This window comes from Pelmatolapia mariae, linkage group LG10_11 (assembly GCF_036321145.2).
Source record: "Pelmatolapia mariae isolate MD_Pm_ZW linkage group LG10_11, Pm_UMD_F_2, whole genome shotgun sequence".
Classification (NCBI taxonomy): domain Eukaryota; kingdom Metazoa; phylum Chordata; class Actinopteri; order Cichliformes; family Cichlidae; genus Pelmatolapia; species Pelmatolapia mariae.
Window position 1 is genome coordinate 46032413 of NC_086236.1, and position 11700 is coordinate 46044112.

Below are 11700 nucleotides of genomic sequence, written 5' to 3' on the forward strand. Positions count from 1 at the left end.
TGTCAGGTTATTAATGATATCAAAGTGGTTGTGGATATGAAGCAAAGAAAATGCTTGAAGTTTAGAGAATACAGTGCTGCATGAACATTTTGTAAAAATGTAACTTCTATTCTAGGGGGCCTTGAGCAAGACTAGAAAAGCAACACTTAAATGTAAATACATTACATTTGCATCATTACTTCAATTATAAGAGAATGCAGTGACACAAAAAAACAACGTAAGTATGTGTATATAGGTTTGATTACTTTTTAACTTGTGCTTAGTAAAAATATAAAATATGCATGCATGTTCATGGTGACTGGTGACTCTTTCTCGATTAAACTAAGAAAGCTGCCTTAATAGCTCGACTTTTATGAACAAGATTTCCACTATAGAGATATTGGACATCTCATGAAACTGAGATCTATTAGGCTTATGCCGGGTTATAAATAAAAATTGTGATTCATCCTCAAAAACTCAGGTGCTTGCATGTAAAATATCTGTTATCTAGTGGCGAGCCTAACTGAGTCTCACTTGCCTGACAGAGTCAAAGTGTGTTGCAGTGACCCACGATTAGATCCTCTTAACCTTTCCTCTGACCTTAACGAGTGTGAGATTACATCCCTGGACTTTTCTGTGAGCGGCTGCAACCATTGCTAAGAATGGTAATGCAGCCAGGTAAACCTCCAAATCAGCTCTGTACAATTTATATACTTATAAATAAATATATATATCTCTATATGTAGATATACTGTATATTGATTCTAAAATACATTGAAGAGTAGAGAGTATTATATACCACGATTAGCCTTTTTTCATTCATAAAAGTAGTGAATATGAATTTGGGAAAGACAGTTCACCCATGTCGTCACAGACAGACAGCAGAGATGATGATGAAAAGCAATGCACCTCAGGCTGGAACCTCTTGACCTGTGGAAAGACTGCAGGGAGGTGATGGCAGCAAGGGGCTGATAAAGGGCAGTCACTGGGGCCTAAAGGCACATCCTGGACATGTCGTTTTGGCAGTAGGGGTCTTGCCACAAATACACAAACAATCACACACAGACCATATCTCCAAGCAGTGAAGGAAGAATAGTAGGTGGCACTTCAGCTCCTAAAACAGTGGAGTGTGTGTGTGTTGGGGAGGGGGATATTCTGCACCTCACCCTTGTGGCAAGTGAGAGATGACAAGACAAACAACTCTTGGATTTAGTCCTGTCATTCACCACCAAACATGGAGCTACTGGATCCAAACTAATTTCTGCACTACTCTGACTCAACAAACTTCTTCAGTGCACAGCTCTGTTCTCTATCAATATATTAATTTGCTAAGATCAACCATGCCAAGCGTTCACACCAACTGACATTTAGATGTAATTTAATCCTAATAAAAAATATGTTTTTTGGAATCATATGATTACACACCGACAGGCTGTTTTGTTTATCGTGGCTTTGAGAGTACCGCTTTAATATTCTTCATTATAATTGGAATTAAAGGCCATTGCATTGATTCTTAAAAGGGCTGCTAAGGCAAAGTGCCCATACTGCTCATATTTGTTTGTGTGTGTGTATGTGTGTGTGTGTGTGTGTGTGCACGTGTGCCATTTCTCCACGCTACCCTTTGTGTGTGGTCATGCTTCACATTTTCATTTAAGCTTTGATCACATTAAAGCTATTCTCACCATATTAATGTTAGTCAATGAATAGATTAAATATTCAATTAAGCCTGATGCAGGCATGTGTGGCAGAGGTTTTGAGACTGACTGTGTGTGTATATGTGCGTGTGTGTGCTTGTGTATGTGAGATACAGAGAGAGAGAGAGAGCGGAAGAGAAAGAGAGAGAGTGTGTTTAAGTGTGTATGTTGATGTGTAATGATGTGTAAATATATTTATGGCTCAGGGTCACAGTGGTATTAACCTGACCCAGGCTGGTTTTCTCTCTGGGGAAACTCCACAGCTGCTGATTGTTCCGAGTTTCTGTCAGCTTTTGTGGGCCTTCTAGCACTGTGGACAGAGCAAGAAGCCCCTTTCAGCTATGTAGGAAGGAAGATCATACAAAGATGAGTAAAAAAATGAAAATAAAATAAACAACAGATGCTTCCACAACTTTTATTTTGTTCTGTTTTTCATTCGTAGCTTTGGGGAGGGGGGGGGGGGCGCAATATCTTACAACTATCCAGTTGTTCAAGACTCGTGGGCGTTTTTTTTCTCATAAAGTGAGATAAAGCTTATCCCTTGACTCGCCCGCCTCACAGGAGGACTACATACTGTGCCCAGTTAAGTGCTGCTTTTACCAAGTGGAGAAGGCATTCAGTTAAATGTCCCATCAGCCAGGCATATGCCAAAGGCCTACATCTTATTCAAGTTTTAAACCTCTAATTGGTAACGTTTAAAAGGCGTTTAAGAGTGCCCTTTCTTCTCCCTTTTCTCATTTCCCATTTAATGTGTTGTGTCAAAGTCTATTACCTCAGTTGGACGTTTCTGTCCCTTAAGTTGAAAAAAAGGGAAAGGAGAGAGGGGGAGGGGGGAGTTGGGGAAAAAAAAGAGAAGCCATCAGCTGAGGTTTGCCAGGTCGATAAAGCTTTTTAGATTTGGAGATGTTTTCAGGGGGAGCCCATTTCCTGCGGCTAAGAGTTGTTAATGGAGCTTAAGGAATTATCTTATGACTCTCGGGTTGAGAGCAGTTTATTTCAGCCCGGGCCCTGCTCCTGTGTCGGAGTGGCTGAATATGCTGCTGTCAGAGCCGCTTAATGAAAAGTAACGCGTCGCTGATTACAGTTTTATTTGGTCTCTATGTAAAAAGCTCCTGTTAATTTACCATCCCGCTCCCTCTGTGCGTTCGTATTTGCCATGGCTGAATGATTTAGTTATAGGTGGCCCCTCTCTCACTCTCTTTTTCTCTGTCTCTCTCTCTTTGAGTGCACTGTGCGCACTGGTCTCTCTCCCAGGACACCCCCCCCCCCCCCGTCCTTCTCTCTCTCTCCCTCTCTTCTGTCTTACTTCATGTCTCTTTCTGTCAAATAAAAAGCCAGTTGGTTCAGAGGTCTAATAAAATCTGTCTTCATGGTAAATTAATTAAATGTCGGGGCTATCTGATCTTCGGGGATTTTAACTATGCGCTAATTTTCTATCAGAGGCCATGAAATTTTAAATGCACCATTTTGTATGTAGGTTAAACAGGTGTACGTCAAGTAAAATAGGAAAGCATTTTTTTCTCCCCTCCCTCCCAAGTAAAAAATAAGCACCCTCACAACATGTATGCCTTTCCTTGATTTTTATTCTGAGGTTATGTCAACGTTGCTACTCGAAATGCTGCAGGCAAGGTTTTTTTTCGGCCCAAGAAAGAAAGAAAATAAATAAATAAATAAATAAAAAATACAAGCGTTATATAGAAAATTTCTTTTGTCCACCGTTGCACTTTCTTTTAAAGGGGCGCGGGGAGGGCGGGGGTGATCTCGATCGTTGGTGCTTTTCCCATTAAAATTCATCACCGAAGCCCCTCCACACCACCACCACACCCCACTCCCTCCTCACAGGACAGAGTCCCCGGAGAGCTCCTCTTTCGCCATTACTGTCAAGTACCCTTGACTCCTTTCTTTTTGCCCTTTTATCTACAACAACTAATTCGAGTTCCTTTGCCCTTTTCACTTCCAGACGACGTGAGTGCCTCTTTCGTAAAAGCCCTTTCACTTTTCAGCGGAGGAATCAGCATCCGCGCTGTTTTTCTGCCGGACCCCCCACCCCCGTCTCCAGGAAAATTGAGGGGTTAGTGTCAAAGCGAAAACTCCTCACTTCAAAATTATTTCACGGGGCCTCCGTTTTGAACCCATTAACGGACGTATGGCGAATAACTTACCCTTCTGACAGCCGCATCATGGAAGATGTTGAGATATTTCGATAATATTATCAGAGAGCAGAGAGGGGAAATCAATAGCCCGACATGAGATATGACTGTGAACATCCCAATTACAGCCTGTTTAGAGGGAATTAATGAGGCAGATCTTAGATACTGATATTGTTCTGTCTTGTGGGGATGAGCTGCCTCATTTTCTTCCCGTCATTGCACAAGAGTGAGTGTTTTCTGAAGAAAAAAGAGGGTGCGAGATGTTAAATCGTGAGAGTATTTTATGGTTTAGGAGTGATGGGAGTGCTGTTTTAAACTGCAGGATGCTTTTAAAAATGTTTTCTCCCCTCAGCCTTGCAGCAGGCCCCATATTGCGGGGGAAGGGTGAAGTCATTGTTTTAGATAAAAGCAAACGCAAAAGTAGAGCAGAAGGGGGAACGGCCTGGTTCAGCACCATAGACAGCAACTCTTACCATTAACCCGACATCACAAGCGCTCTTCAGAAACCGACTGTTTTTATTTTTCAGTGAACAAAGTTGAAACGCTCTCATCCACTCCCAAGGAGAGCAGTGCATTAGTGAGACTTATTTTTTTTATTGGTGATACTCAGCTGCTGAGACCTAAATAATATTCAATTACATTAGCATGCGCATATATTAAAGAAAAAAATTAAAAGGAAAAAGCTTAGGCCTACATTTTTTTTTGTTGTTGTTTTTTTTCCCAAGATGTAAACTTTGTTATACATTTTTGTGCGTGCGTTGAATCGAAATGTTTCCCTTCTGTAACTCGAGTGTAACAGTTTATGGCTACAACTGTTTTAATAAAGAATAAAACATAACAAGGGAATCATAGACACGCAATAGTTCTCTCTCTCTTTTCTTTTCTTTTTTCTTCCATCCGAGTTTTAGTCACAAAAAGTCTTCCACTCTCTTTGCAATAAAGGATCATTTGGTTTTGTTAGGAGCAGAAAAGTTTATTGATAGTTTTTGGAAAACTCATGGCACTGTCTTTGGAGGAGTTTTGATGCTGCTGCAAGGCCGACGTGCTTCTCTCAGCCTCCAGAATTGTGCCTTTGGTGTTCGTGGTCCAAGAGACGGTGGTGTTGGTCAGGGCTTGGCTCAAAGTGCTGTGCCTGAACAAGGGGTCGTGGAAAACCCCGTCCACCCAGTTTCTCAGGGTTGTGACCGGCGAGTCCTGCCTGTCCAGGCCGGTCACGGGTGAGGTAGCGGCTGGGGACGGAGTGAGGGAGGAGGGCGGGGGCTGGCACCTCAGCATACAGGATGGGTACTCAGTTTGGTTCAGAGACGTCGCGGTCTGCGCCAAAGACCAGATCCGAGGTTTGCCGTCTAATATCTGGTGCCCTTGCTGCTGATTATAGCACGCCTTTTCCTGCTGTCTGCTGTCCGACTGGAAGCCGTCGTTTTGATTCGTTTTGAGACAACTCTTGCTCAAGTCCTGCTCCTCTCCGAGAGAAACGGGGATGGAGAGTTTCAGAGACGCGTCCTTGAGGAGGTGTTCGCCTGGGCAGTCGGTTGTTGTTGTGGTCATGTGTGTGTTCATGTGATATCGGTGCTTCAGGTCACACTCAGAGCTTTCAGACTCCAGCGTGTCGAAATCGTCCAAGTCGCTCAACTGGAGGTCCTTGTCGGGCCGGCTTCTGGTCTCTGGAGAACAAGAACAGAAAAGAAACGAGGGGCGTGTCAGTGTCATACAGCAGGACAGAAAATAGGCTTCCAATCAAAGGTGTAAATTAATGTTTCACACCTGCAAATTATAAATAAAGGTTCCCAAGGGGCTTAAAAAATAGAGTTTTAATTTCAATATATTCAACTCTATCACAATTAACTGCTTAATATGATATCAAAACTCCAGGAGTCTTAACTTATTTATATATCTGACTCTTTTTAACTCTGACTGAGGCCTGTCTCATGTTCCTCCATTAGTAAGTTCTTAGTGTTGGCCCAGTCTGATGGCAGGCCTGTGCAGCATAGTTCAAAAATAATGTTGCTGCTGACAGGTTTCACATGTCATATAGTAAACGTGATTAAGCCTATAATGTGGCACAGATCATTGGTAAACATTTCAGTCAAACAAATTATTTATTATCAGGATGTAGTGTCTATCTATAATTACAGTACAAAACCCTTCTATTAAAAATATATTTCTTTGTAAGAGATGTCAGAGTAAACTAAAATATGAGTGTGGTCAGGTTTTATAGGACTATCTGTACAGTCTGGTATGGAATTCAAAATGCTGCTGTATGCTACAATTTGTAATTTAAGGAAAAGTCTATTTATTAAGTGTCTGTCTATAGCTGTAAAGGAGGAAATTATTTATTTAGTCTTTATAAAAAACTAAATAAAAAACATAAATCTCATCTTTGTTATTGTGAACTATAAAAAAAGTCAAAAACTTCCCTTAGAAAGAGTTCAGCTTTGGAGTTTCACAGCTTTACTTTATCCTTGCAAAGCACTCTGACACTAACCATCGTCATTGTTCTCGCTTTTTATCTGCTCCTCTTGAGATCCATCCTCATCATCGTCATATCTTTTCTCCTCTGAGCCCTTGTTTCTCGGCGGCCATGTCATCTTGTTCTCCTTCTTGAGCCTCCTTCTAGCATTTGCGAACCAGGTGGAGACCTGCGTCAGGGTCATTTTAGTGATAATGGCCAGCATGATCTTCTCTCCTTTTGTCGGATATGGGTTCTTCCTGTGCTCCTGTAGCCAGGCCTTCAGTGTGCTGGTCGTCTCTCGTGTAGCATTCTTTCGCCTTGTTCCCCCATCCATGGAGCCATATCTGTTAATGAGAAGAAGGCAAGCAAAATACTAATGAGAGTAAATATAGTATGTAACGCTTGTTGCTTGACAATTTTTAAAGCACTGTCCTGGCAGTTCCTCTCCTTACAGCCATGACAGAGCCATCTGCTTCTTGGAATTTTTCTGAGCTGATGCGTATCATGTTTTATAAGCCTTGGAGTCACACTCCTGCCTTCGTCAGCGCAAATAAAATTTAAAACTTAATATCAGAAGCATGTTTCACTTAAGAGATATAATTCCGAAGGTGTAGCGAAGGGCATGCAAGCAGAAGATCATTACCCTGTCAAAGGTTAAATACTGTACCTGCTAATATTTCTTAGAAAGCTGCAAAGTTGTGTGAAGTCCACAGAAAATGCTTTATAAGACTGAAGGCATCAAAAGCAACAGAGACTCTGACAACGTCCCTAAAACCCCCTCAGGTAATGCAAAGCTCTCACAAAGTTAATATGCTATTACTGTCATTTAGAAAAATATAAGATCTCACCTTATCAGTAAAGATGAAGAGTGTAAATTATGGTAAACATTCTTTTTTTCTGGTCATTTTTGTTGTGCCACCTATTAAAACCATTCTTAGCGCAGGCTACAGCTCTTTCCCTACCCTCACCTCTCCCACAAATATCAACCATAAGCCTACATTTAAAATGCATGCTGTTGATTTTCAGTCCGCAGTGAGCTGTAAAAGTCCTCTTGGGAGGCTTTTATGAGGCCTTTATTGCTCCGTATAGCTTAGAGCAGGTCATGCACTGAAAAGGGAATCAAAAGGAGACAAGTGCTGCACCTTTCCTTAGCCTGTGTTGTTCCCTCTCAGATAAAATAGACTGTAAAATTGCTTTATTGAGTGTAATGATGAGCCCTCAGGTAAAAGATGAGTGCAGACAGTATGGTGCTGCTGTTGGCCTGCTTGCTCATCTGGGTGACACAGGTTATTTAGCTTTTTGCAGTGTGTGCACTTTTGAGCATTCTTGATGACATCTTTTGCCCTTTAAGCGGTATTAAAAGTGATTGGTAAAAGCAGTTGTCGCTTAAGTTTTGGGCTACATGTTGAAAAGCTCGAAGTCTGCATGAGACATCTAGTACCGCCAATACAATATCCAGTGTGATCAACTAATGTGCAATAATAATAAAAACAAGCATGTGGTATCACAATGCAGTTCTGATACCGCTGTTAGGTTCTGTTCTAAGGTAAATGCACAGTCACGTATGAATCACATTCACACGCTACCTTTTCACCACATCACAGACTTATTGCGGATGTCAGCTGATTATTGGGAAGACCTTTCAATATGGCAGGCATGCTCTTCACAACAGTGTACAGGCCTTATGTTTTGATGAAAGGGGCATGGGTCCTCTGAGGCAATTCACCCCATCAGAAAAGAAATGTGTCATGAGATGAAGGTGATCACCCAGTGTTGCTTGACGTGATGAGAATGGCCTTGACCCCTTGGGAATGATTGATTTAATGCCGGGAAACTGACCCTAAACTACAGCTCAATATTTACCTCTCACTTTCATTTTAGTTACATCTTGTGTTTGTTGCTTAAGAAAGCTGGGATAAGTTTCCACTTTTTTGGGATAGCAGACTTAAAGCGCATAGTTCAAAATCATTTCTGATGCAACTGACTTCCCTCTGTTTTTCTGCCTGTACCACATTATACTCAAGCAGGATATTGAGTCTACCTCAAGTGGTCTGTTGTTTGAACTGATAATGAGCTTTCTTAACATGTTAAAAAAGAAAAATCAGCTGTCACAGAAACCTACCTGTCATACTGATACTGCCCCAAGGTAGGATCATAGGGGTAGTAAGCTGTTGCCTGGGTTATTCCCGCATGCGCAGAAGCTGTGGCATCTTTAGTATCAAATGTACCCTGCAATCATACAGCAAGACAAGTTTTTAGAGGAGTGACACACAAAAAGGGGAAGGTATTTCAGCATTTTAAACAATCAACTTGACAAGAAGAGATGCGCATTGGTTGTACTTTTAGGTTGCCATCAACAAGGATAATGATTCCCAAAGAAATCCAAACTATCACAAAAACAAAAACCCAATAATACAACAATAATGTTCTGCTAAAAGTGAAGAAAAAAATCCATCTCATATTTTGTGTACATATAAATATGATTTTATACCAACTGCAGGGACAAAACTTTTTTTTAAAGACTGAAAAGTTGGAACTCTGATTATTTTTAAAAACAAATCAGACAAAACAAATAATTAGAATTCACAGTTGTAGGTAAAATAATCTCTAAGAAGATTCCAACCACCCCTTTACTGCCAACAGTGATTCCACTACATGGAATTTTATATGAAACCAAAATGAAACAAGCAATACTATACTTTATATGAGCATGTCTTCCTTTTAGAATCATTCAATTAAAATAAAAAAATTAATAAATAAATTAAATAAACTCTGAGAAGTTATTTGCACTCATGTTCTGACAATTTTATCAGGCTGAGTCTTCAAATTCACTTTTGCAGAGATGAAACAGACTGAAAACGACGGAAATCACATACGTTTAAAATTAACCTGCCTCAAAACAAGCTGATACGAAGTGCGTTATTCTTTGGAGTGAATTTTTAATTTCCTTGAAACATTTGTCTTAAATATAAGAATGCATCTTCTGCATTTAAAGGCTAATGTTTTGCTACGTAGAACATTAAAAATGAGAGGGAGAAGAGAGGTGTGCCTGCTTCAGCTTCTGAACCTTGCAGGTCCATAAATCAATGCCAAGAGGAATCAGATGAAGGGCTTACCAGTGAGTAGAAAGCGGATGCGTCCGTGCCATATGTAACGTAATTCCCATAGCCTTGACCACTGGTGTAAGGGCTCCCGTACACTCCCAGCGCAGCGGCTGAGCTCAGCTCGTGTCTCGCCGTGGCCAGCAGCCGACTCTCATACACGGGACAGTAGACAGGTGTCTGTCCGGAAGCCGCTACTCCGGAGTCGGCTATGGATCTGCCGGTGGACTCGCAGCAAGTGGTCAGAGAGTTAGTTGTCATCAGGAACTGGGTGGAGATGAAGAGAAAATTCATCGGCTGTTTTTTCTTTCTTTTTTTTAAAATTAGAACATAGGCTGCTTAATTTAATGTTGCACTGAAACAGAATGACAGGTGGCGAAGTTAGTTTAAAACTTGTATTTTCTTTTTAAACTGAAAATTGTCTCAATGAAATAAGTTCTACACGTTTCACTTTCACAGATCGCGAAATTAAACTTGGTTATAAAAAAAGTTTGTTTATAAAATATACAGTTTACTTCTTTTGAAATGATCTACATTGTCTGCCCCTTTTTCGTGGATTGCCCATTTAAAATGGCAGATCTATTCGCGACTAAAATAGATCAGACCAGATCTAAAGTCGAACGACACAACTCTGTTCGCGTGATAATATGCGCGTAAAACTGTCCAAAATGTGCCGTCTAACAGGCTTGATTCAAAATCAAAATCCATGCCTTTCAAACAGATACATGCTTTTCCCGGAGATTGCTCGGTAATACCCAAAGTAATGCCCAAACGATTTTTTATGGCTCACAGCCAAAATAAAACAGCTGCTGTGTTATAGCGCAAAACACACATGGCGTGTGCCGAACAAGTTGCCATGTGTGTTCCAGAGCAGATAAACATATGGTTAACATTACAGAGCGGCTATTATCTTACAGAAATCAGTGAACAGGAGGTCGGGGGTCTCGATGGTTTCTGGTTACCTTCTTTTCACCCCTTTTCTTTCTCGCTTTAGCTACACAGGTACCACTGGCTGCAATGCAATACCTTTCCGATGCCCGAAAAGACATTAAAAGTCTCCCGGAATCTTGGCTAAAGTGCGTAAAGGGATGAAGCTTAAATCGATGAGACAATCACCCGTTGCGACATGAATACCGCAACATCCTATAAACAAACGTAGTTACACGAACTTACTTGTGGAGCAGACGAATAGGGATATCCAAATTGTGGATATGACATGGTAGAGAAGTCCCCCAATATCCAGAAATAAAGCGAGACTGAAGGTCTCCACTCTAACGCAGGCTGCGGCTCTGTTTGACTGTACCAATTGATTGGTAAGCACAGGCTCCTAGGATGCTTATAGGGCGAAGCAGAGTAGCATGTTTAATTTGTAAAAAGCCCCCACTCAAACGACTTTAAACTGCATTAACTAAACCACCTAATCAAACCTCTCCTTTTCCTTTTTTAAAACTCCACTAACAATAAATAAACGCATTAGGGCAACACCAGCTTCTTTGCCAAGAATAATCACTTTGTTGTCAGATACATATTTTTGCCTATAAAAAGTAGTATAAAAGACGTCAGCAGCAGAGGCAGGTTGTTTTAAACGCCGGTGACTGTGACGTCAGAAGTTTCCCACTCTAAAAATGACCAGACTGTAACTTTAATATGCATTTTCTTTCTCAGGATGACGAGAAAAAAAAACTGAAAGCACGATCGAAAGAGGAAATGTTTAATAGAGTAAAAGGCACGGAGTACCTTTATGAACACGAATATGTCCTGGAGATTAATTTGCATGAGCAATCAATCAATTAGGCCAATCAATGGTTTAAATATGCACACGTCTGTATCCGCTTAAATGAATTAGGCCTAATGAAGCACATTCCTATCATTCCTCCGAACAACTTCTAATGACATTGGGAGCTAATTGGTTTCAAATTAATTTGTGAAGAATATTTTCATACTAAAGATAGCAGTCAAAGATGAAACTAATTAATTAACAAAGTAAATGTATTTTGTAATACTAACATTCGGTGCAATATCTATCTATCTATCTATCACTTGTGTATTTGTTAGGAAGACTCATCAAACTGCTGTAAAACCCCCCAAAACTGTCTCCCCACCGTGCCGGTGCGCGTTGCCCTGCTTGGAGAATCCCGGGTTGAGACATGTGGATAGCCCCAGGGGTCACTCCTCAAATTAATGATGATGTACTCCTCCTCCTTCTCCTCCCTCCCTCCTCGTTCCTCTCTCCTCTCCAGCTGGATCTCTGCCTGCCGGTGACAGGTCGATTGAGAGTGATTGATGACTATCTAGGGGACCCGGGCCAACATAATAATATGATT

At 41.0% G+C, this 11700-nt stretch overlaps 1 protein-coding gene across 1 annotated transcript; it reads right to left on the minus strand.

The window, feature by feature from the left end:
- Window positions 1-3298: 3298 nt before the first annotated feature.
- irx4a (iroquois homeobox 4a) lies at window positions 3299-10901 on the minus strand. Its single transcript, XM_063486437.1, has 5 exons — window positions 10550-10901; window positions 9392-9643; window positions 8398-8504; window positions 6309-6619; window positions 3299-5487 (listed from the first exon to the last, which is right to left on the minus strand). Exons 1-5 carry the CDS (start codon window positions 10592-10594, stop codon window positions 4781-4783), a joined length of 1422 nt encoding a protein of 473 aa, XP_063342507.1. The 5' UTR covers window positions 10595-10901; the 3' UTR covers window positions 3299-4780.
- Between the last annotated feature and the right edge of the window lie 799 nt (window positions 10902-11700).

Coding starts and splice junctions, on each gene's coding strand:
- irx4a (XM_063486437.1), bottom strand. CDS start 10,594: ATGTCATATCCACAATTTGGATATCCCTATTCGTCTGCTCCACAA. Junction 6,620..8,397: donor GGGCAGTATCAGTATGACAG/GTAGGTTTCTGT, acceptor TCTCATTAACAG/ATATGGCTCCATGGATGGGG. Junction 5,488..6,308: donor AAGCGAGAACAATGACGATG/GTTAGTGTCAGA, acceptor CTTGTTCTCCAG/AGACCAGAAGCCGGCCCGAC.